At 42.1% G+C, this 26,836-nt stretch overlaps 1 protein-coding gene across 1 annotated transcript in view; it reads right to left on the bottom strand.

Moving 5' to 3' along the window:
* Positions 1-26,836, bottom strand: part of LOC122549388 (uncharacterized) — a 510,886-nt gene that overhangs the window by 346,147 nt on the left and 137,903 nt on the right. The window contains exon 6 of the mRNA XM_087985979.1: positions 5,172-5,288. Within this exon, the coding sequence (XP_087842105.1) occupies positions 5,172-5,288 (117 nt within the window). The remainder of the gene's footprint in view (positions 1-5,171; positions 5,289-26,836) is intronic.

The following is a 26,836-nucleotide window of genomic DNA, read 5'->3' as shown; positions in this document are numbered from 1 at the left end:
TCCATGGCAACTGAATGACAAACTGGATAGGAAGGCCCATGATCAGCCATCTCACCTGTTGTGACATGAATTCCCCTCCATTTTTCAGGAGCAGCAAGGAGAGAAGCAGAGATGACCGGGGGCTGCTGGGAGATCAGTTTCTCACTTAAAAGGGACTTACCTCAAGAGTCAGGCCTCCATTTTTCAGGAGCGGTGAGAAGAGAGGGAGAGGAAGGTAAATCACTGCTTTAAAATCTTACCTCGTACATAGGTGAGTGCACGCTGAGCAGGAGCGGACACAGGACTGCTGAGTAGGTGAAGCAATATATTTGGGTGATTATGTTTACCTGAAACACTACTATGGTAGTGTCTCCCACCCATCCTCCTCCCCTAACCAAGAAAAAAGGTTCTGTGCACCAGATTGGTAAGGTAAGTTTGTTTTTTATTCCTTATTTTCCAATAATCTCTTTGGGAATTTAGAATAGTGGAAATGGAGGTTAGGGCAGTTGAATGTTCCTCCTGCAAAATGAGGGAGATAAGGGTCACCATTAGTGTCTATGCTGACTTCATCTGTGGGAAGTGCACCCAACTCCAGCACCTCAAAAACAACGTTAGGAAACTGGAGCTGGAGCTGGATGAACTTTGGATCATTTGGTCAGCGGAGGGGGTTATTGAGAGGAGTTATAGGGAGGTAGTCACAACTCAGGTACAAGAACAAGGCAAATGGGTTACAGTCAGGGGACGGAAAGGGAACCAGCAGACAGTGCAGGGGTATCCTGTGGCTGTTCCCCTCAATAACAAGTCTACTGTTTTGGATACTGTTGAGGGGGACAACTTACCAGGGATAAACCATGGGGTACAGGTCTCTGGCACAGATTCTGTCCCTGTTGCTTAGAAGGGAAGAGGGGAGTGGAGCAGAGCATTAGTCATTAGGGACTCCATAGTTAGGGGGACAGATAGGAGATTCTGTGGGAATGAGAGAGACTCACGGTTGGTGTGTTGCCTCCCAGGTGCCAAGGTTTGTAATATCTTGGAATGTGTTTCCGGGATCCTCGAAGGGAAGGGGGAGTAGCCCCAAGTTGTGGTCCACATAGATAAGCTGCAGAGCTGGGCTGAGAGGTAACAAATGGGATTTAATGCAGAAAAGTGTGAGGCAATTCACTTTGGAAGGAGCAACAGGAATAAAGAGTACTGAGCTCATTGTAAGATTCTTGGTAACGTAGATGAGCAGTGAGATCTAGATGCCCACATACATAGATCTCTGAAAGTCGCCATCCAGGTTGATAGGGTTGTTTAGAAGGCTTACGGTGTGTTAGCTTTTATTGGTAGAGAGATTGAGTTTCAGAGCCACGAGGTCATGTTGCAGCTGTACAAAACTCTGGTGCGGCCGCACTTGGAGTATTGTGTACAGTTCTGGTCACCACACTATAGGAAGGATGTGGAAGCTTTGGAAAGAGTTCAGAGGAGATTTACTAGGATGTTGCTTGGAATGGAGGGAAAGTCTTATGATGAAAGGCTGAGGGACTTGAGGCTGTTTTTGTTGGACGGAGGAAGGTTGAGAGGTGACTTAATAGAGACATATAAGATAATCAGAGGGTTAGATAGGGTGGACAGGGAGAGCCTTTTTCCTCGGGTGGTGATGGCTTGCACAAGAGGTAATAGCTTTAAATTGAGGTGTAATTGATATAGGAAAGATGTCAGAGGTAGTTTCTTTACTCAGAGAGCAGCAGGGACGTGGAACACCCTTCCCGTAACAGTAGTAGACTCACCAACCTTAAGGGCACTTAAATGGTCATTGGATAAACATAAAGACAAAAATGGAATAGTGTAGGATAGATGGGCTTCAGATTGGTTCCACAGGTCGGCGCAACATCGAGGGCCGAAGGGCCTGTACTGTGCTGTAATGTTGTACCTTCTATGTTAACTGTGAGTAAGAATCACTTAAGATCATCAGCCTAGTGTTAACTGAGCAAAAGGCAAGTTTGTCACCTTGCAATGTTCACAACAGCTGCATTCCTATGGACAGCTTGTAACTTCACTGTTAAATCACTGAAACTAAAGTCTCAGTGCCTCAACATGGGACGAGTTACTGAACTTGAGGGACACCTAGTGGAACTCATCCCCGACCCCTCTCCCGATGATCAAAATCTGAGAACTCCCACCAACCACAATCCATCATCTGCTCACCATACATTACTTACTTTTGTCCTGGGTCCTCCGGGACCTTGAACTTCAGGATGTTTTTGCAGTAGTAGCCACATCCTCCTGTATGATGGCCCTCAACACAAGAATTTCCAGCCTTTGTTTAAGGGTAACTCTCACTAGATGGAACATCCACCCTTCCCCCAGCTATTCATTACTGGAAGGTGGTTTACAGGAATATTTTCTGGTGAAGGCAATGTGTTTGTCTCACTGGCAATCCAATGTACTGACAGGAGCTCCACTGCCTCTGATTATTCCCTTAATTCTAGCTCTCTTTTTATAGATGCTGCCATACCTGCTGAACAGTTTCAGTAAAGATTTTTGTCTGGGAAAATAACAAGAAGCTGAAAATACAGAACAATGAGATAATAAAGTAACAAAATTTAAAATACTACAGTCTGTAACTCTGCAACAAGAATCTAACCTTGCAACCATCTACTGCTTACATGTTATAATATTAAAATTGATCATGTGTTTGCTATATCATGAGACACGTTACAAAACGAAGCAGTTCCTACATAGTACTCCTGCCACTATAAAGAATGCATTGTGAATTATTGTTGCATGCGCTAAATGAAATGCTCAGAAAGAAGAGAACAGCAAGCTAGCTTATAGAACTGCATGTACACTGAATATCAGGTAAACAAAGCTGCATTTCGGCTTGTATAATCATCAGCAGCCTGGACCACTAAGCTCTCCAGGCATTGGAAGCTGTGGACTTAGAGTCATAGCATCATACAGCATGAAAATAGACTTTTTGGTCCAACTCATCCATATCGTCCAGATATCCTAAACTGATCTAGTTCCATTTGCCAGCGTTTGGCCTATATCTCTCAGAATGCTTCCTATTCATGTACCTACCCAGATGCCTTTTAAATTAGGTATTCCTGAAATAATTCAAGGATTAGTAGAGAGAAACAGTTGTGATATTCACACACATGTCAACTACCAAGGGGCAAAACCAGTCCATCTATTATCCAGCCTCCTTAGTGAGAACATCTGGCTCATTATTTTAACTCTTCAAAACAATCACATGTCTTAGTCTTTATCCAGGAATCATTTTGCTTGAAAAGTTTAATTTTCCTTTCACCAAAAAAATGTCTGATTTCTTAATAGATCCACATAGGTTTTACTCTATATGTTCTTGAGAACTGGAGAAATCCACAGGGTTTCTGAACAAAAAGAGCATGGTAACATTCTGGCAAAATTAGTCTCCTTGCTTTAAAATTTGGACAGAAACTGATTAGCTATTTAAACAATGTCAAGACACCAAAAGTGATCACCAGTCACAAATTCGCAATTGTCTTACATTTTGATTAAATTGACAAGTCTCCACTAAAATAGACTTCACTGAAAATCTTATCTTTTAATGGTGCAGATATAATGCACACCTCGAGCATGTAACAATGCCAGATTCACAGCATAATGTCCTCAAAATGTAAAATGCAATGCTCTACATTTTGGAAGTGGCTTGCATTACAAAAAGGTTGTGAACTTTTAAATGAAGAGTATAACATTTTTCTCACAGTACTAACATACTGATGACAAATGGCAATAATTTCTCACTACACTGCCATAATCTGGTAAAGGGATTTCTCCCTGTCAGGCTATTTCACTTTATTTTGCACCAAACCAATAGAATTCATTTATTTGCTACTTATAACAAGGCTACAAATGCGTATATCATGAATATTGACATTTTCACTATGAATAGTAAATGGAGGAAGTGTACTCATTCATCTGATTTCAGAAATCTATTCACCACCCAAACCCTTACCTTATAGAATTCTTACAACCAAAAGAGAGAGGAGACTTTCATTCCATTAAGCAGCTTTCAGGAAGTGAAGTCACTTCATTGCTCAGATTTTATGCTCATTTTTTGAATGATTTTTATTTATGTTGGATAACAACAATTACAAATCTGGCATTTAATAAAATTTGTTCTGGCTAAGCTTATGTCCAAGTAATTTCAAATATAATATAGGTATTGTTCTAGTACCTCTATATAAAGCACATCTCCTTTTGTAGTGTGCTTGTTAATGCTAATATATACATTGGCATCAAATAATCAATAATGATTATAATAACATCCAAATGAAAAAAAATAAATTAATCTTAAATAATGATTCAGATAGGTACCCATTTGAACAATAACAACTCATCAATTGGAAACATATCATCCCAAATTTAAACATTTTCAAATAAATTGAAACATTTTCAACTAAACTGAAAGCAACATGTCATATGAATACAACGAGCATTGAAAGTTTTAATATGGAACTATTACGAGGTCTCCAAATACTCCAAAAGGATAGATACTTCACAGCTCCTTGTTTCACTAGCTACAAGAACACAGATTCTAATATGTTTTGGTATAACTGAATTGAGGTTGATAAAGAAAATGCTAATGACTCAGTCTTGTAAGATTATTTAAAGCAAATTTAAATAAAATTTATAATTCAATTTCTTACATAAACATAGCTTAACGTAGATAGATTTGACTGATTTGCACTGACGAGGAAATGGAAATGAGAAAGCATACACCAAATTACTCCATTACAGTGCATTTTTATTGACAGTATAAGTAAGGCTTTAAAAATATTGACTTCTTTCTGGCCTGTATGTACAGAAATGTTATAAATCAATTATGGACACCTTCAATACTTTGAAATTAGAGAAAAAACATGGATCAACCTAGAGCTGAATATGATATTCAGAACATCCCGGTCAATTGTGCATTATGCAAATTTTCTTTCAGTTAAGAGTCAAAAACATACAGGCCTGTACAACAATTCTGTATAGCTTTGCAGATTTTGCAAATAGAACATTGACATGAATAGACCATTAACCTAAAACTAATACATTTGGAAGACAGCAACACGATACTCGTATCCGACAATATGTCAATAAGTCCACTTCACTTAATTAACCACTGAGTAATTATATCATTTATGTAATATAGAGTAGTTAATGATACCTTTGCAAATTACCTTGTTTTGGGCCTTGCAATCAACACTTGGTTTGTTTCGTTCGGCTGTCCTACAATGAGCTTCAATCTTCTTGTTTTGCTGGTCCATAGAATAAATTACATGGTCTTTTCCATCAAGCTACAAGGAATCCAGCAAATATACAAATAAGCATAGTAATCGAAGAAAATCTATTATTGTTATTGTGAACGTACTTTCAGTAAGCAAACAAAGACCAAATTATGAAGCTCTTCTCACGAATTAGAAAATCCACAACTGATAAATGAAAATTGAATCAACATTCCTTCATTTCTCTTGTACTAATTTGTGCACATCTTCCACACAACTACTCGTATGTTGTGTTGGTTGTATTCCACATAAGCTACGCAGAACAACTAACAGCCGTTTTGAGGTACTATACCTCAACAAAGAACACACCTTATTTCTGTGGAGCAAAAGGATTTCATTTGTTGTCTCTGTATCAGTTCCTTTTTTTCTGAAACTGCAAGCTTACACACAAAGCTGAACCACAATGTAAACCAATTGGACATCAGTAGAACAGCCGAGGTGATCAATACCTAAAGCAAAGGATGAACAGGACTTGGTTTCTGAAGGTGGTGTTCAGACTGCTCTTTCATTAAAAAAGGTTCTTTCAAATTGATTTTGGCTTAAGTAATGAGAAAGCTTATCCAAAAATCTTTAGCATTTCAACTGAAGTTAAGGAAATCAATACAACCATTTCCCATTTGAACAGCACATGTGAATTTTATGTACCAGAGACAAGACAAAGTCAAAAATCAGATAAATCGATAAAGTTTGTCAATAAAACATAAAGCTGACAAATGCTATTTTAAGCAATTAAAGCATTGTAAACCTTACGAAGATAATCAATTTCTATGTATTGTTATTAGTTGTGTTTAAATTCCACTCTAAATATTTCAAGGCAAAGTCCATGTAAGTCAAAAAACCAACCCTTCATAGGTTAGAACATTAGTATCTAAATAACATTTATTTGTTAATATTATATTGGGTATTCAGTTAGCTGCAGCTAACTTCTGTAGTTAACGTTAATATTTTTGAAGATTAATTTGAAGATTGTGTGAATCACAAATATTTTCCTGACAATATGTAGGCACTTTTGGTTTTTGCTGACCAACAGGCCCAGAAGCTTTACCCTGCTGAACTGTAACTACCTCTTCATTTGGTGCCACTGCCAAATATAGTAACTGTACATGGCAAAATTAATTATCATTAAATATTGGAATGTAGCCAGAAAACGTTATTGATTGCAGAATACATTTTTGGTGTATTAAAACCCATGGCTTATGAATATAAACAAAATGCCTTAACTTAAACAATATTTCTAAACTTGCAGATCTGTCATGTAACTAATGGTAAGTAATAGCACTTAGAACATAGAACATAACAGCAAAGTAGATGCCCTTTGGCCCTCGAAGTTGCGCTGACCTGTGAAACCAATCTGAAGCCCATCTAACCTACACTATTCCATTCTCCTCCATGTGCCTAACCAATGACCATTTAAATGTCCGTGAAGTTGGCAGGTCTACAACTGTTGCGGGCAGTACATTCCATGCTCCTAATAATCTCAGAGTAAAGAAACTACCTGTGAGATCCGTCCTATATCTATTACCCCTCAATTTGAATCTATGCCCCATCATGCTAGCCATCACCATCCTAGGAAAAAGGCTCTCACTGTCCATATGATCTAACCCTCTGATTATCTTATAAATCTCAATTAAGTCACCTCTCAACTTTCTTCTCTCTTACGAAAACAACTTCAAGTCCCTCAAACTTTTCTCATAAGAAAAGTTTTTCACTCCATACCAGGCAACATCCTAGTAGATCTCCTCTGAACCCTTTCCAAAGCTTCCACATCCTTCCCATAATGCGGCGAGCAGATCTGCATGCAATACTCCAAGTGCAGCTGCACCAGAGTTTTGTACAATTGGAGCATGACCTCATGGTTCCAAAACTTGATCCCTCGACTAATAAAAGCTAACACACTGTATGCCTTCTTAACAGCTCTATCAACAGGAGCTCTGCAGCTTATCTATGTCCCTCTGTAACCTACAACATCCTTCAGCATTATCCGCAACTGTACCGAACTTGGTGTCATCTGCAGATTTACTAACCTATCCTTCTACGCCCTCATCCAGGTTGTTTATAAAAATGACAAATAGCAATGGACGCAAAACAGATCCTTGCAGTACACAACTAGTAACCGATCTCCAGGATGAACATTTCCCATCAACCACCACCTTCTGTCTTCTTTCAGCTAGCTAATATCTGATCCAAACCGCTAAAGCACCTTCGATCCCATGCCTCCATATTTTGTGCAGTAGCCTACCATGGGGAATCTGATCAAATGCCTTACTGAAATCTATATACACAACATCAACCACTTTACCCTCATCCAACTGTTTGGTCACCTTCTCAAAGAACTTAATAAGGTTTGTGAGGCACAACCTACCATTCACAAAAACGTGTTGATTATCCCTAATCAACTTATTCCTATTGAGATGATTATAAGGCTTATCTCTTATTACCTTTTCAAAACACTTTATCCACAACCGAAGTAAGGCTCACTGGTCTATAATTATCAGGGTTGTCTCTACTGCCCATCTTGAACAAGGGAATGACATTTGCTATCCTCCAGTCTTCTGGCACTATTCTTGTAGACAATGACGATATAAAGATCAAAGCCAAAGGTTTCACAATCTCTTCCCTGGCTTCCCAGAAAATCTGAGGATAAATCCCATCTAGCCTATAGGATTTATCTATATACACACTTTCCAGAATTTCTAAACCTCCTTTGTGAACCTCAATTCCATCTCGTCTAATAGCCTGTTTCTTCCGTATTCTCCTTAACAACATTGTCTTTTTCCAGTGTAAATACTGACAAAAAATATTCATTTAGTGTTTCCCCAGACTCCACACACAAATTCCCATTACTGTCTTTGAGTCATTCTTTATCCTAATCTTACTCCAGTCATTCTTTTATCCCTTATATACCTATAGGAAGCTTTAGGGTTTTCCCTGATCCTATCCACCAACAACTTTTTATGTCCCCTCCTCACTCGTCTTCGCTCTCTCTTTAGGTCTTGCCTGGTTACCTTGTAACTCTCAATTGCCCTAACTAAACCTTCACATCTCAGCCTAACATAAGCCTCCTTCTTCCTCTTGACAAGGGATTCAACTTCCTTAGTAAACCTTGGCTCCTGCGCTTGACAACCTCCTCCCTGTCTGACAGGTACATATTTAGCAAGGACACACAGAAGCTGTTCGTTGAAAAAACTCCACATTTCAATTCTGCCCACACCCTGCAGTTTCCTTTTCCATCCTAAACATCCTAAGTCTTGTCTAATCGCATCCAAATTGCCTTTACCCCAGCTGTAGCTCTTGCCCTCCAGTGTATACCTATCCCTCTCCATCGTTAAAGTAAACATAACTGAATTGTGGTCGTTATCACCAAAGTGCTCACCTACCTCCAAATCTAACACCTGGCCGGGTTCATTACCCAGAACCAAATCCAATATGACCTCGCCCCTTGTTAGCCTGTCTACATACTGTGTCAGAAAAACCCTCCTGCACACAATGGACAAAAAACTGACCGATCTAAAGTACTTGAACTATCGTATTCCCAGTCAATATTTGGGAAGTTGAAGTCCCCCATAACAACTGCCCTGTATTTCTTGCTCCTATCGAGAATCATCTTAGTTTTCCTTTTTCCATAGTTCAATATGTTGAGCTGAAACATTGGGCAGAATCTTCCTAAACTCTGAATGACATAGATTATGGTGAAAGATTTGGGAAAATCGATTGAGATATTGAACCAGGCAAACTTGGAGTAAAGAACAAAAAAAATCACATTTTCCAACCAAGTCCTGGGGTTTGAGGTAAGATTTTCATTAGTGAGCAGCAAAAAGCCTATTAACATTGATTACTGCTCATTATCACCTTCATGATTACTTAATCCCGCCTCATTGATATGTACCTGTCAGATGGAAACTAGATGTGAAGACTTGGTGACATAGAGGTCAGGAGGGGTATGTGGCGACTTCAACTCACTACTTGTTCCTCTGGGCTTCCATTTTGAGCACCAGTCATCAGTATTTCAGGGCATTGCCCATGGGCAGCAACTACATATGTCCCACATCCATGGATATTTGCATCCATCTCGGCATCATCTTGGCATATTTCTGATCCACCTACACAACGCTTCTGCAGTTTTTATGCTGCACTTTGGAGCAAGCCAACACGTCTCACTGCAATGCTGCTATCAGGTAGGGATAGCCAGCTCACAAAATAGACCAGGCTGCATCTTAGGGCTACACACTTCCTCTCTTAGTGACAACTCATTCTGTGCCTATTTCAATGTAGGAATGAAGGAATAATGATTAAATTTTAATTCATCAGTTTTCGATTTTCTAATTCGGGAGAGAAGACCAAGATTCATACTTCAGTCTTTGCTTGCTGGAAGTATGTTCACAGTAACATTAATATATTTTCTTCCATTGCTCTCCTTTGACTTGCCATTTTGTGCTTCGTCCTGTCAGCCAGAGCTTAAGGGCTCACAGTATTTCTATCTTGCCTTCCCTTTTAGTGCAAACGTAAAGCTAGCCAGCTTTTCATGGTTAGCAGCTATGCTCAATCAAGAAGTGGACATGTTGCTATCTGGAAATAAGCTAGGTCACTGTTACATCTGCACCATATACAGGTAGACAACCCTTTATCTGAAATCCAAAAAGCTCTGAAATCCATAGTTTTTTTGAGAAGTTTGTTTCTCATTAACAAGGTTGCTGGGCATCCAAACGGTTAACCCAGCTCCACATCCACTTGATGTGTGTCACTCAGATGCAACGTGGTGGGGGGGGGGGGTTGGCACAGCACTAGCAGGCCTCAATTCTGTCTCGGGGCCTGTTTTTACTCACAGTAAGTCTGCTGTTCGGTAAGATTTTTAAAAGTTTCACCATAAACTGTCACTCATTCTGAAATTCAAAGAATTCTGAATTCCGATCACCAGCTGGTCCCGAGCATTTTGGAGAAAGGATTTTGCACCTGTACCAGCAATGTACATGTCAAATGCACAGCATGAGCTTCAAACAACCATATGTCAGATTTTATCTCTCCACCCTGGAGGCTGTCTGTCTTCATTCCTGACGAAGGCCTTTTGCCCGAAACGTCGAACTTCCTGCTCCTCAGATGCTGCCTGATCTGCTGTGCTTTTCTAGCACCACTCTAACCTAGACTCTGATTTCCAGCATCTGCAGTCCTCACTTTTGCCTAACCTTATGTCAGAGTTTAAGGTGGGTAGTCCTCAGTCAATTCGGGGAGACACCTTTCAGACTAGGGTTAGTGATATAGTAAGTCAAGGGTAGCCTCCCTTAGCAGTCCAGGGCTTACTCGAGTTAGTCAGCCACTTGGGGCAGTGAGGATCCAAAATAATTTTCCAAAAGAGGTTAGGCTAATCGGCCTATAATTTTCCAAAAGATGGAAAATTATAGGCCGATTAGCCTAACCTCAATTGTAGGTAAAATTCTAGAATCCATTGTTAAGGATGAGATTTCTAAATTCTTGGAAGTGCAGGGTGGATTAGAACAAGTCAGCATGGCTTTAGTATGGGGAGGTCATGCCTGACAAACCTGTCAGGATTCTTTGAAGAGGTAACAAGTAGGTTAGACCAAGGAAACCCAGTGGATGTTATCTATCTAGACTTCCAAAAGACCTTTCATAAAGTGCCTCACAGGAGGCTGCTGAATAAGGTGAGGGTCCATGGTGTTCGAGGTGAGCTACTGGCATGAATTGGGGATTGGCTGTCTGACAGAAGGCAGAGAGTTGAGATTAAAGGTTCTTCTTAGGAATGGCAGCTGGTGACAAGTGGAGTCCCACAGGGTTCAGTGTTGGGGCTACAGCTGTTCACTTTATATATTAATGATCTGGATGAAGGGTCTGGGGGCATTCTGGCGAAGTTCACCAATGATACAAAGTTAGGCAGACAGGCAGGTAGTACTGAGGAGGTGGGGAGGCTGCAGAAAGGTTTAGACAGTTGAGGAGAGTGGTCCAAGAAATTACTGATGAAATTCAACGTGAGCAAATGCGAGGTCTTGCATTTCAGAAAAAAGAACACAGGTATGGACTATTTTCTAAACGGTGAGAAAATTCATAAAGCCGAAGTACAAAGAAATCTAGGAGTGCAGGTTCAGGATTCTCTAAAGGGTGACTTGCAGGTTGAGTCATGATGACAAAAGCAAATGTAATGTTGTCATTTATCTCAAGAGGTTGAAATATAAAAGCAACGATGTGCTTCTGAGACTTAATAAACCTCTGGTTAGGCCCCATTTAGAATACTGTGTCTAATTTTGGGCCCCACACCTCAGGAAGGACATACTGGAGCATGTCCAGCAGAGATTCACACGCATGATCCCTGGAACGGTAGGCCTAACATACGATGAATAGCTGAGGATCCTGGGATTGTATTCATTAGAGTTTAGAAAGTTGAGGGGAGATCTAATAGAAACTTACAAGATAATGCATGGTTTAGAAAGGGTGGATGCTGGGAATTTGTTTCCGTTAGGTAGGGAGACTAGAACTAGCACAGCCTTAGAATTAGAGGGGGTCAATTTAGAATGGAAATAAGGAGACATTTCTTCAGCCAGAGTGGTGGGCCTGTGGAATTCATTGCTACGGAGCGCAGTGAAGGTCGGGACGTTAAATGTCTTCAAGGCAGAGATTGATAAATTCTTGATCTCACAAGGAATTAAGGGCAACAAGGAGAGTTCGGGTAAGTGGAATTGAAATACCGATCAGCCATGATTAAATGGCGGAGTGGACTCAATGGGCTGAATGGCTTTACTTCCACTCCTATGTCTTCTGGTCTTATGGGATCATGATCACAACCCTAAAGTTCTGCCATAATAAACCCTGTGAGTCCAATGCAGCCAATGTGGGGCGTCATGGGTACACAGACAGGAGCTGTAAATGTCAACGGTCTGGACACTCAATAATCAGGGCTGTCCATTTAAGTCAAGAATGTGGATTTTGTTCAGACCTAGGGGTACATCCACTAAAAGTCAAAGAGGGCTCAACAGTGGCCAAAACTGCAGGAGGAAGGCTGGGGAACTGAATTGTGGAGATTGGAGTCAGTATACCGGAGGCAGAGAGGAATACAATGGGCAATGGGAACCATATAAATAAGTGGGAAGACAATGCAGCATTGAAAGTAAAAGGGCCATTGATTGTAAACAGCAATCTGGCAACATTTGGGGACAATTAGATGTCATATTTACTCGACGTGCCTTCGATTGTTGGGTAAATTGTGCAGATGAAGATTTAGGTAGCCAGGTTTAATAGCGGCATGGGGTATTTCAAGGTTCAAGGGATTGATGGGACTCGCAGGAAGAGGATATTTCCCATAAAAGACATATCAGCAGAAGTAGGCCATTCAGCTCATCAAGTGATGTGTACTCAAGTACAGGAATACAGGAGTACAGTGAAAAGTACAAAGTCTCGATTCTCTGACACCATCTTAATACAAAACACAGGATTAAAAACAGAATTTGTATCATCGATAGTCACAGCTGAGGTGCTGGAAGACTGGAGGTTGGCAAACGTGGTGCCACTGTTTAAGAAGGGTGGTAAAGACAAGCCAGGGAACTATAGTCCGGTGAGCCTGAACTCAGTGGTGGGCAAATTGTTGGAGGGAATCCTGAAGGACAAGATGGACATGTATTTGGAAAGGCAAGGACTGATTCGGGATAGTCAACATGGCTTTGTGCGTGGGAAATCATGTCTCACAAACTTGATTGAGTTTTTTGAGAAGTAATAAAGAAGATAGATGAGGGCAGAGCAGTAAATGTGATCTATATGGACTTCAGTAAGGCGTTCGACAAGGTTCCCCATGGGAGATTGATTAGCAAGGTTAGATCTCATGGGATACAGGGAGAACTAGCCATTTGGATACAGAACTGGCTCAAAGGTAGAAGACAGAGGATGGTGGTGGAGGGTTGTTTTTCAGACTGGACGCCTGTGACCAGTGGAGTGCCACAAGGATCGGTGCTGGGCCCTTTACTTTTTGTCATTTACATAAATGATTTGGATGCGAGCATAAGAGGTACAGTTAGTAAGTTTGCAGATGACACCAAAATTGGAGGTGTAGTGGACAGCAAAGAGGGTTACCTCAAATTACAACAGGATCTGGACCAGATGGGCCAATGGGCTGAGAAGTGGCAGATGGAGTTTAATTTAGATAAATGCGAGGTGCTGCATTTTGGGAAAGCAAATCTTAGCAGGACTTATACACTTAATGGTAAGGTTCTAGGGAGTGTTGCTGAACAAAGAGACCTTGGAGTGCAGGTTTATAGCTCCTCGAAAGTGGAGTCGCAGGTAGATAGGATAGTGAAGGCGGCGTTTGATATGCTTTCCTTTATTGGTCAGAGTATTGAGTACAGAAGTTGGGAGGTCATGTTGCGGCTGTACAGGACATTGGTTAGGCCACTGTTGGAATATTGGATGCAATTCTGGTCTTCTTCCTGTCGGAAAGATGTTGTGAAACTTGAAAGGGTTCGGAAAAGATTTACAAGGATGCTGCCAGGGTTGGAGGATCTGAGCTACAGGGAGAGGTTGAACTAGCTGGGGCGTCGGAGGCTGAGGGGTGACCTTCTAGAGGTTTACAAAATTATGAGGGGCATGGATAGGGTAAATAGGCAAAGTCTTTTCCCTGGGGTTGGGCAGTCCAGAACTAGAGGGCATAGGTTTAGGGTGAGAGGGGAAAGATATAAAAGAGACCTAAGGGGCAACTTTTTCACGCAGAGGGTGGTATGTGTATGGAATGAGCTGCCAGAGGATGTGGTGGAGGCTGGTACAATTGCAACATTTAAAAGGCTTTTGGATGGGTGTATGAATAGGAAGGGTTTGGAGGGATATGGGCCGGGTGCTGGCAGGTGGGACTAGATTGGGTTGGGATATGTGATTGGCATGGACGGGTTGGACCGAAGGGTCTGTTTCCATGCTGTACACCTCTATGATTCTATGATTCTAAGCCGAAATAAAAAAAAAGCCACAAGAAAAGGAAATGACTGGATCCCTCCCCTGCCTCCGCCATGGTCTTCGTCGCCAGGAAAAGAAAAGCTACAAACTCCATCCCTCAGTCTGCAAATACTCAAGTGCCCGAATCTCCACACACCACCACAGTTGGAACATCACCGCAACTGGAACACTACCGCCTCCAATGTCAGGTACCCAGGATGAGCCATGCCTTGTGGCTGTGCCACGACGGCTGGAACCATGTCACCATTGTTTGGTGCTTTCTTGCTTCCACATACGTTGTCACCGCCATGAGTCTGTGCTGAGCCGATCTTGGCAATGCAGCCGCCACAGAAATTTCCGGGTCCCGAACTGGATTCAAACTTACACTGGGCCCACTATGCCTCATTCTGGCTTACACTGATGCTGCTGCCCACCACCGCTGACACTCCATGAAGGGAGCTGCTTCTGCCACTGTCTACACTCCTGGAAGGTAACCGATACCACCGAGAAAGGAAACAAATGAAAGAAAAGAGCAAAAGTAAAAGGAGAGAGAGAATGAAAGGCAGACGGAAGCAGATGAGCCCACAACAGCATTACACAGATGCTATACTATAGCTGAAAAACACCCATAGGTGCAACATATAATCTGAACGTTAAGCCTTAACTGACTGTGAAAAATCCACATCCTTCCACCAAGCAGTCATGACCATATCATGCATCATTAAGAATCAATCCCACTAACGGCACGGCGCCGCAGTGGTTAGCACTGCTGACTCACAGCACCAGGGACCCAGGTTCAATTCCAGCCTTGGGTGACTATCTGTGTGGAGTTTGCACATTCTCTCCGTGTCTGTGTAGGTTTCCTCCGGGTGCTCCAGTTTCCTCCCACAGTCCAAAGATGTGCAGGTCAGGTGAATTGGCCATACTAAATTGCCTGTAGTGTTCGGTGCATTCGTCAGAGGGAAATGGGTCTGGGTGGGTTACTCTTCAGAGAGTCGATGTGGACTTGTTGGCCTGTTTCCACACTGTAGGGAATCTAATCTAATCTAACAGCTACGATGCTTTGCTAACTGTAAAGATTCACCCTAATTGCCTTGGTGATGTTGCTCAATATCAATGGCTGTAGTGATAGACTGTGCTCTCTGAGTATATCCAGCAGACCTTGAGACTGATGGCAATTTAGTATGGCTATCATCCTGTCCATGGAAGCAGCCAGGCAATCAGATATCAAAGGCAGCAGAAACCCAATCGAGCTGTTGCAGTCCTATAACATTTGTATCAGATAGCACAAAGTCTGCAGCTTATGTATATCCATGTACATATCAATGAAATAATAAATTGCTGACATCGGGGGTCCTCACCCCCAGGGCCGAGCAAGTGCTTGGTATCTAGCAGTCCTCTGAGTGCCAGAAACCTGGGGTATTTCTTCCTCAATTAGCCATAGAAATGTGGCAGGTTTGAACTCACCAGCAGGTGCTCCTGACTCTAAGTTAGGTGAAGTGCCCCGCGTGTTATTAGCATCTGAGCTGGCGGAGGGGTGTAGGTGGCAGCCTTGCTGATGCATCTTCTGAGGCATCTGTCCTCTCTTCCTCCTCAGAGATGGAGAAGGGAATGCGTTGCTGCACTTTGGGAAGAATAACAGGAGGGCAGAGTACTGGGTCAGTGGAAAGATTCTTGGTAGTGTGGATGTGCAGAGGGATCTTGGAGACCATGAGCATAGATCCCTGAAAGCTGCCACCCAGGTGGATAGTGCTGTTAAGAAGGCATACGGTGTGTTAGGTTTCATTAGTAGAGGGATTGAGTTCCGGAACCACAATATCATGCTGCAACTATACAAAATGTTGGTGCGGCCACACTTGGAATATTGTATACAGTTCTGGTCGCCCCATTCCAGAAAGGATGTGGAAGCATTGGAAAAGGTGCAGAGCAGATTTTCCAGAATGTTGCCTGGTCTGGAGGGAAGGTCTTATGATGAAAGGCTGAGAGACTTGGGTCTGTTCTCATTGGAAAGAAGAAGGCTAAGAAGGGATTTGATAGAGACATACAAGATGATCAGAGGATTAGATAGGGTAGACAGTGAAAGACTTTTTCCTTGATGACGACATCATCTTGTACGAGAGGGCATAACTACAAATTGAGGGGTGATATATTTAAGACAGATGTCAGAGGCAAGTTCTTTATGCAGAGAGTGGTAAGGGCCTGGAATGCCCTACCTGCTAATGTAGTCAACTCAGTCACATTAGGGAGATTTAAGCAATCCTTAGATAAGCGCATGGATGATTTTGGGATAGTGTAGGGAGAACGAGCTGAGAATAGTTCACAGGTCGGCGCAACATTGAGGGTCAAAGGGCTTGTTCTGCGCTGTATTGTTCTATGTTCTATGTTCTATTACACTTTTAACTATAAAGACTAAGGAAATGTCACTCGTACTTGCAGGAAATAAAAGACACTGCAAGGATTTGGGCATGATAATCAATCACAATGTATGGCTTGGGAGAGTAGTACAACAATGGACAAAGTTTCTGATTCAGTTGCCGATACATAGAAGTTTCAGCATTTCTGCACAAAAGTCCCAACTGCTGCTGCTGAGGGCCAGAATCCTCCCATCGTAGAGGGTGAGGAGCTAGATGTTGAGCACCTCATTACCCTTCCTAACTAATTCAGCCTTATCAATGGCAGTTTCACCAAGACTGAGAGAGAGGGAGAAAATGAATGAGATGAAAGTGGGTGGTGCAACTGTCAGTGTGGTGCAGGTGGGGAATAGCTGATGAGATGGCCCCAAGTGAGTAGGCAATGCAGAGAACATGCAGGTTTAGAAGTGTGTGTGGGGACTGGGTGCATGAGTGAGTGAGAGAAGAAATCGCATGCCGGAAGAAAGCATGATCAACCATGAGCCTCGGTGGGAGATAGGTGCACTAACAAAAATGGCATGAATGAGAAGCAAATGGTGGCATTTATCCTCATGGGAACATCAAAGGTCATTGCTCTTCTTTCAATATTGCTGTGCATATATCTGGATCATGGAGAGACCAGGCTGGAAGGGGTCTGGTGTCTAGGTGTCTTCCTCTCTTGATCCTGGAGGGGAAAGGAGAATATGATTTGATTTGATTTGATTTATTATTATCACGCATACTTAGGTACAGCGAAAGGTTTTGTTTGACATGCATAACATACAAAGACATAAAGACTATAGGTGTTGGAACAGAGCAAGGAATACAAGTTATAGCTGGAAAGAAGGTGTACAAAAAGCAAGATCATTATTAGGTGTGAAATGTGAGTGACCCATTCAGAAGTCTAATAACAATGGGGAAGAAGCTGGTCTTGAGCCTGTTGGCATATGTGTTTACGATTTGTACCTCCTGCCTGATGGAAGAAGTCGGAAGAGATTATAATCGTGATAGGAAGAATCTTTGATGATCTTGGCTGCCTTTCTGCAGCACCGAGAAGTGTAGATGAGTCAATGTATGGGAGGTTGGCTTGCGTGGTGGTCTGCGCTGTGTTCACAACTTCCTGTAATTTCTTACGGTCCTGGGCAAAGCAGTTGCCGTGCCAAACTGTGATGTGTCTTCTATGGTGCATGTGAGGGTCCTTATGGACATGCCAAATTTCCTTAGTCTCCTAAGGAAGAAAAGGCATTGCTGTGATATCCTCCCTATGTACCATCTTGTTCACCAGGACCTCCAGTCCTTACCCACAAAGCAGGGTGCAGGTTTCCCTTTGTCTGCCAGATCTGGGCCAAATATCCCCAAATGTGCAATGCACTTTCAGACTGTCAGAACTCAACCAGGTGCACAACAGCCTTTAAAAGATAGTGCTAGAGTCAGGGATCCAAGGTTAATCTAAATGTGGTGAGTTCTTCAGCCTCAGCTTAGTGAGAGAATTAAACTAGCAAAGTACAAGATGTACACCAGAGCGGTGTGGTACATAGCTGATCAGGTAAGTTTGGGAACATATATATGAAAAAACCCGATAGATCTTACAGAAGGAAATCCACTCAAAGCAAATATGATCTCAGTTACGACTAAGAGTGGAAGAGTACAAAACACTCTCATTCCACTGGTTCATGGATCACAAAATGAAATAAAAATACTTTTCCAGTTACTGGAATTAGTTCAATAAAGCCTCAATAAGTGGTTGACATACACGGTCAATCATATAGAAGTGTAACCGCTTACCCTTCTAAATATCCCCAGAATAGATTAGATTAGATTAGTTACAGTTTGAAAACAGGCCCTTCGGCCCAACAAGTCCACAACGACCCTCCGATGAGCAACCCACTCAGACCCATTCCCTTACATTTACCCCTTCACCTAACACTACAATTTAGCATGGCCAATTCACCTAACCTGCACATTTTTGGACTGTGGGAGGAAACCGGAGCACCCGGAGGAAACCCACGCAAACATGGGGAGAATGTGCAAACATCCACACAGACAGTTGCCTGAGGTGGGAATTGAACCCGGGTCTCTGGCGCTGTGAGGCAGCAGTGCTAGCCACTATGCCACCTTATTTATAGAAAGAACTCCAGGCATGCCCACACAGCTTGAAATACAAACAAACACTTTCAGAAAAGAGGAAAAAAAGATCTACTGATGAGTTTGACATTGTCTAAAACAAAAACTTTGGCCAAAGAGTTGTTGCTGAATGCAAAATGATAAAGCATTGAATGTTCTAGATTCTGAAATAAAAACAAAAATTGCTGGAGAAACTTAGCAGGTTTGGCAGCATCTGTGGAGAGTAAACAGAGTTAACATTTCAAGTCCAATGATGCTTCCTCTTTGTTTTATGCTCTGGACTCTGTTCTGGCAAGTGTGGTCACATCAGTAATCACACACTGTCTTCTCTGAAGTCTTGCAGACACTACTTGCTGAAGAAATACAAACTTGAAATGGCTCTTAATCACTCTTACAAAAGAAATAAGACATTTCACCCTTTCCAAAAATGTAAGAGATCAATTGGGCAGCTTTGCCCCAACTCATCTTGTTCTCAGAGGGTGAAACAAACACCTTTCCAAGCCAGTTACTATTCAAAACAGCCCCAGCAGAAGTGCATAGAAAAGCAGGCAATAGTTACCAGGTACATGATTTACACGAACCCTTATTTTAAAAAAAATCTTAAAATGTCAACAGTGACCTTTCAATTACCTTATTTCTCGAAAGAACTCCAGGCATGCCCACAAAGCTTGAAATAAACTCAATTTCCACAATCCTTCAAAACTAAAGTACTTGAAGCAATGATATCATTGTAACATCATACCCTTGGAAACATGAAATATTTTTAAATTTCATTGTAATTTCATTGAGTTCCATTTTAAAGAAAAACAAGAATACAAAAAAAGGGGTGTGAATCTACATTGCTAACTGCATTGACGTTTTCTCCAGTGGGTGCAGAATCTGGTTGAAAAATCAGGCTTAGGTACTAACACTACTGCAGATTTCAGCTGCTTTGACTGAGTTCAATAAGGCAGTAATACAACACATCCTTGGAAGAGCAAATAGCATCAACATCGAAGACAAAATCATCCAAAATCAACGCCATTCCACCATCACATGCCTGGGATGCCTGAGTTCCAGAACTCTGACTACCAAAGAAAATCTTCTCCCATCTCAAGGAAGGTATTCAAACAAGAAAAAGACAAATGAAGTATTTTAAAGATTCCCTGAAAGCTTCTCTCAATAAATACAATGCCTGGGAGACCCTGGCTCGAAGAAACTAATTTGAAGGAACCTGCTGCTTGAATGGACACAAGTCTTCAAGAACGCCTATTGGCAGGAGGAAGTATGGTAAAGGAACTGGGAGAAATGAATACCAGTGATCTGAAGACTATGAACAAATTCCAACTCCTAGAAACACCTGCCAAATGTGTGGTTAGAAATGTGGCACTAGGATTGAGCTCATCAACTACACAAGGACCCACAGAACCGATGACAATCGTGACATAAAATCTCCTAAGTGGACAATCATATTGGTTCGTGAGTGATTACTGACAACAACTAGATTTCTGCCATTACTTTTTGCTGTTTTACTGGATATGAGCAAGAAGGTTGCTGTTTTACAGGAGAGAAGATTCTCTTACATCCACATCGTGTTGGCTCAAGATGTACACCATAGTTTGTCCCTAAAGAATCCATTAGGTCTTTTTGTACTTCTGCCTCTAAATCTGAAAACATGGTGTCTAACCAGCCAAAGAATTGTGTTAGGCAAAAGTGATGACTGCAGATGCTGGAAACCAGAGTTTAGATCAGAGGGGTGCTGGAAAAGCACAGCAGGTTAGGCAGCATCCAAGAAGCAGGAAAATCGATGTTTCGGGCAAAGGGCTTTTGCCCGAAACGTTGATTTTCCTGCTCCTCGGATGCTGCCTTACCTGTTGTGCTTTTCCAGCACCACGCTGATCTAAACAAAAGAATTGTGCTAGCTGACTGGATGGTAGACAGTTCAATTTGCAGATTATCCAGGTTTCTTCTGCCTCATCCTCAATAACTATTTAATCCTCTTCTGTCCTTACCATCTAACACACCTCCCTGTGGTAACAACGCTTCAATATAATAATGCAATATTGCCAATTCATTTTCCAGTGATCTTGGGTGTCAATTAGATAATTTAATTGACCAAGTCTTTTTACTACATTGCAAGGGACAGTAAATGGTAAAATCTAGTCCAGCACACTCAGGGACTGCACACAAACATATGCACTTCATACCCCAGACATGGGTCTTCAGAATAAAAGGCATGGTAACAGTGAGACAGGGAACCTGGCACAGACTCCAGGTGTCCCTTCCGCACAAGGAGATACTGATGCCACATGGCACACAGCCCTAGGCAAAATCACTAATAGGGCCCTCAGAAGTCTCCTCTCAGGACTCTCTGGAGATGGCCTGTGAATGGGCCCTGCCGGTGTCCATGGATGGTGCCCTGAGGTGTTGATTGATGCAAAATGCAGCCAGCTAGGTGTCACTAGGTACCTACTCTGACTTCTATTTCAAGAATTCTTGACATTCAGTTTGTTCAGTGCATTTGGTAAGATAGGAAGCTGAATACGGGGTGGCACGGTGGCACAGTGGTTAGCACTGCTGCCTCACAGTGCCAGAGACCCAGGTTCAACTCCCGCCTCAGGCGACTCTCTGTTTAGAGTTTGCACATTCTCCCCGTGTCTGCGTGGGTTTCCTCCGGGTGCTCCGGTTTCCTCCCACAATCCAAAAATGTGCAGGTTAGGTGAATTGGCCATGCTAAATTGCCCGTAGTGTTAGGTGAAGGGGTAAACGTAGGAGTATGGGTCTGGGTGGTATACGCTTCGGCGGGTCGGTGTGGACTTGTTGGGCCGAAGGGCCTGTTTCCACACTGTAAGTAATCTAATCTAATCTAATACAAATGAGGTAAATTGTGCCTCTAGTAAGGTGTTTAACAAGGTATAATCCCCTTTAATTGGCAACTTGCTCCTATCTAGCAAGAAACATTCCCCTCCACCAGCAAATGCACAACAGATATAGCCAGCTACTCCTAACATGAAGATAGGGCTTACTGGACTTCTTGTGTGATTCTGCCACAAATTACACCATAGCCTGCGTCATTCTGACCCATCCACTATCTATCAAGCTTGATTCACCTTTAACCTGAAAACTTTTTTTTGATTAGTTTCAGAGGATCTCTTACTTATAGAATGATAGAGATGTACAGCATGGAAACAGACCCTTCAGTCCAACTCGTCCATGCTGACCAGATATCCTAAATTAATCTAGTCTCATTTACCAGCATTTGGCCCATATGCCTCTAAACCCTTCCTATCCATGATCCAGATGCCAGATGGGGGAAAGGGAACCTGAGGTCTCGTTCCAGTGCACAGGAGAATGAGTGTAGGGAGGGCATGAACATGATTTTATGGTCACAGGAATGTGCTGGCAGACAGCAAGCTGGTTTGAAGTGTGTCTACTTCAACGCCAAAAGTATCTTAAATAAGGTAGGTGAGCTTGCAGCATGGATAGGTAGCTGGGACTTCGATGGTGTGGCCATTTCGGAGAAATGGATAGAGCAGGGTCAGGAATGGGTGTTACAGGTTCCAGGATTTAGACCTTTCATTAAGAACAGGCAAGGCGGTAAAAGAGGGGGAGGTGTGGCCTTATTAGTTAAGGACAGTATAACAGGTGCTGAAAGAACATTTGACGAGGACTTATCTACTGAGGTCGTATGGGCTGAGATTAGAAACAGGAGACGCGAGGTCACGCTGCTAGGATTTTGTTTTATAGGCTTCCGCAGAGTTCCAGGGAGGTGGAGGAAAGGATTGGCAAAATGATTCTGGGTGGGATTGAAGGGAACAGGGTGGTCATTACAGGGGACTTTAACTTCCCCAACATTGACTGGAAATGCTATAACTCTAGTACATCGGATGGATTAGTTTTTGTCCAATGTGTGCAGGATGGTTTCCTGACACAATCTGTCAAAGTGTCAACAAGAAGAGAGGCGACACTGGATCTAGTGCTTGGTAATGAACCAGGCCAGGTGTTTGATTTAGTGGTAGGTGAGCACTTTGGAGAGGGTGACCATAATTCAGTTACATTTAGTTTAACAATGGAAAGGGATAGGTACATTCCTAAGGGCAAGAGTTATCGATGGGGGAAGGGCAATTATAATGCGATTAGGCAAGACTTAGGAAGCACAGAATGGGGTAGCAAAATGCAGGGGATGGGGACAATCGAAATGTGGAACTGGTTTAAGGAACAGATATTGCGTGTCCTTCATAGGTATGTCCTTGTCAAGCAGGGAGGAAGTGATAAGGTAATGGAACCGTGGTTTACTACAGAAATTGCACCTCTTGTTAAGCGGAAGAAGGAGGCTTATATGACGATGAGACAAGATGATTCAGATGAGGCAACGGACAGTTACAGATTAGCTAGGAAGGATTTAAAGAGAGAATTAAGAAGTGAAAAGAGAGGACATGAGCAATCTTTAGCAGGTAGAATAAAGGAGAACCCTAAAGTATGTGAGGAATAAAAGGATGAATAGGGTAGGAATAGGGCCAGTCAAAGACAGAAGTGGGAAGTTGTGTGTGGACACTGTGGAGATCGAAGAGGTGCTAAACGAATATTTCTCATCAGTTTGCACTTAGGAAAAGGACAGTATTGTAGAGCAGAAAATGAGATACATGATATTAGACTAGAAAGGATCGAGGTTAGTAAGGAAGAGGTGTTATCAATTCTAGAAGCAGTGAAAGTAGACATGTCCCCTGGGAAAGAGATGGAGGAGCCTTTGCCTTTGATATTTGAGTCGTCACTGTCTACAGGTTTAGTACCAGAGGACTTGAGGATTGCAAGTGTTGTGCCCTTGTTCGAGAAGGGCAGTAGATATGGCCCAGGCAATTACAGACCAGTGAGTCTTATGTCTATTGTAGGAAAAGTTTTGGAAATGGTTACAAGAGATAAGATTTATAATCATCCAGCAAGCAACAATTTGACTTCAGATAGTCAACATGGTTTCATCAAGGGCAGGTCATGTCTCACAAACCTCATTGAATTTTTCTGAGAAGGTGACCAAGCATGTGGATGAGGGTAGGGCTGTTGACGTGGTGTACATGGACTTCAGTAAAGCCTTTGATAAGGTTCCATATTGTGGACTGTTGGAGAAAATGCAGAGGCATGGGATTGAGGGTGATTTAGCAGTTTGGATTAGAAACTGGCTTTCTGTAAGAAGGCAAGGACTGGTAGTTGATGGAAAACATTCAACCTGGAGTCCGGTTACTAGTGGTGTGCCACAGAATCTGTTTTGGGACCACTGCTTTTTGTCATTTTTATAAATGACTTAGACGCAGGCATAGGTGGATGGGTTAGTAAGTTTGCAGATGACACTAAAGTTGGTGGAGTAATGGACAGTATGGAAGAATGTTGCTGGTTGCAGGGGCACTTGGATAAACTAGGAGAAAGTGAGGACTGTAGATGCTGGAGACCAGAGTTGAAAAATGTGGTGCTGGAAAAACACAGCAGGCCAGGCAGCATCCGAGGAGCAGGAGAATTGATGTTTCGGGCATAAGCCCTTCTGAAGAAGGGCTTATGTCCGAAACGTTGATTCTCCTGTTCCTCGGATGCTGCCTGGCCTGCTGTGTTTTTCCAGCACCACATTTTTCAACACTTGGATAAGCTGCAGAATTGGGCTGAGAATTGGCAAATGGAGTTCAATGCAGATAAATGTGAGGTGATTCACTTTGGGAAGAATAACAAGAAGGCAGAATACTGGGTCAATGGAAAGATTCTTGGTAATGTGGATGTGCAGACGAACCTTGTAGTCCATGTACATAGATCCCTGAAAGTTGCCAACCAGGTTGATAGTGCTGTTAAGAAGGCATAAGGCATTGGTTTTACTGGTAGAGGGATTGAGTTCCAGAACCGTAATGTCATGCTGCAACTATACAAACACTGGTACGGACGCACTTGGAATATTGTGTACAGTTCTGGTCGCCATATTTCGGGCAGGAAGTGGAAGCATTAAAAAAGGTGCAGAGGAGATTTACCAGGATGTTGCCTGGCCTTGAAGGAATCTCTTATGAGGAAAGGCTGAGAGACTTGGGTCTGTTCTTATTGAAAAGAAGAAAGCTAAGAGGGAATTTAATAGAGACATACAAGATGATCAGAGGTTTAGATAGGGTAGACAGTGAAAGTCTTTTTCCTAGGATGATGACATCAGCTTGTGCGAGGGGGCATAACTACAAATTGAGGGGTAATAGATTTAAGACATATATCATCAGAGGCAGGTTCTTTACTCAGAGATTGGTAAGGGCGTGGAATGTCCTGCCTGCCAATGTAGTTAGCTCAGCCACATTAGGGAGATTTAAACGATCCTTCGATAAGCACATGGATGATGATGGCATAGTGTAGGGGGATGATCTTAGATTAGTTCACAGGTCAGCGCAACATCGAGGGCTGAAGGGCCTGTTCTGCATTGCATTGTTCTATGTTCTATATTCTAAATGTCGTAATTGTACCAACCTCCACCGCTTCCTCTGGCAGCTCATTCCATACACATCACAATTTGCATGAAAAAGTTGCCTCTTAGCTCCCTTTTAAATCTTTTCCCTCTCACCCTAAATCTATGCCCTCTAGTTCTGGACTCCACCAGGGAAAATACTTTATCTATTCACCCTATCCATGCCCCACATTATTTTATAAACCTCTATAAGGTCACCCTCAGCCTCCGATGCCCCAGGGAAAACAGCCCCAGCCTATTTAGATGGAGCTCAAACCCTCCAACTCACTTCTGAACCTTGATGGCCATAAACTAATTCTAAAGGACCAAAACCAGTCAATACAGTTTATGAGAATATTCATAACAGTATACTTTGATACTTTGTTTTGAGGGTTTAACAGTAACTTTCTAAAGTTCCTTTTGCCCATACATGGTCTGTTGAAGACTTTAACTGTATCATATTCAGATTTTATATGACTTCCTGAAAGATTTTAACATGAGATTGGAACTTTGATCTGACTGCAGTCCATAAAAAGTAAAGGTTTAGGTTAAGCTTTCTACCTCTCCAACTGTTCTTAAAGGTATGGTCTCTGGGAATTGACTGGTCATACTGATGATAGTAAGGATGTACTGTGTCCAGTTTGATTTTACAATTTTACTTTTGGTAAAGGGACTATAACAATCTACCAACACCTATTAAATGGCTCTTCAAAATTTGGTCTGGGATATAAAGGTGCTGACTTGATTGCATGTTGTGGTTTTTCCACCATTTGGAAAGTATTTTTTTTACAAAACTGAACTACAGCCTCAAGAGAACCTGGTTAGTTACATGTTGACTTTTATGTGCTTGGGTTTTCTAGTTTCCAACACGTCTGGCCATAGGAATTTCATGGACTATCCTTAACATTAATCAATGATACTTGGGCAGTATAACTCTCTGGTGAATCACAGTCAAGTCTATGTCAGTAGATCTGTGAGGAGAGATCTCTGCTTCCTTGTTAGAATCCCATTTTTCATATTGTACCATTCAGAAATTTTTTCAAGGTTTCAACTTCGGTTTGAGCTTATTGAGCTACTTAACTCCAGATTGGCTCGTGAACCTTGATCAGAGAAGAATTATCAAACACTTCCTTCCTATACATGAAATCCCAAAAATGATAACTAAATATCCATAGTGTAAATCTGACCTCAGACAATGGACCTTATTTAGCCATTGCCCAGTCACGACACATGCAGGAAAAATTCCAAGGATTATTTTATGTTAATATCTGTCTCCATGACTTCACTTTGTCTATCTGTGACTACTGGAGACATTACAACCTTAACTCCTGAGAAATAACTGCCTTGCAGTAAATCAATTTAGTCTACAGATAAACTACGGACAAGTCCATAATTAGATCACATTCTAGCTGAGTCAGTAGTGCTGCTACTGAGCCAATCATGGTGGTGGAAATTGGAATTCCCCTCACAGAATATATTTCACACCCTTGTCACTTTCAGTGCTTCCTCCAAGTGTTGTTCAACATGGTGGAGTACTGATTCATCAGCTGAGGGAGGACAGTACCTGGTAATCAACAGGACATTTCCTTGTCCATGTTGAACCTGAAGCTATGAGACTTCATGTGGTCCATAGTCAATGTTAAAGACTGCCAGGGCAACTCCCTCCCAACTGTATACCACTGTGCTGTAACCTCTGC

This window comes from Chiloscyllium plagiosum, unplaced genomic scaffold (assembly GCF_037043375.1).
Source record: "Chiloscyllium plagiosum isolate Xiang-an unplaced genomic scaffold, Cpla_swu_hap1 HiC_scaffold_4, whole genome shotgun sequence".
NCBI classification, from domain to species: Eukaryota; Metazoa; Chordata; class Chondrichthyes; order Orectolobiformes; family Hemiscylliidae; genus Chiloscyllium; species Chiloscyllium plagiosum.
This window is presented reverse-complemented; position numbering and strand designations above follow the sequence as displayed.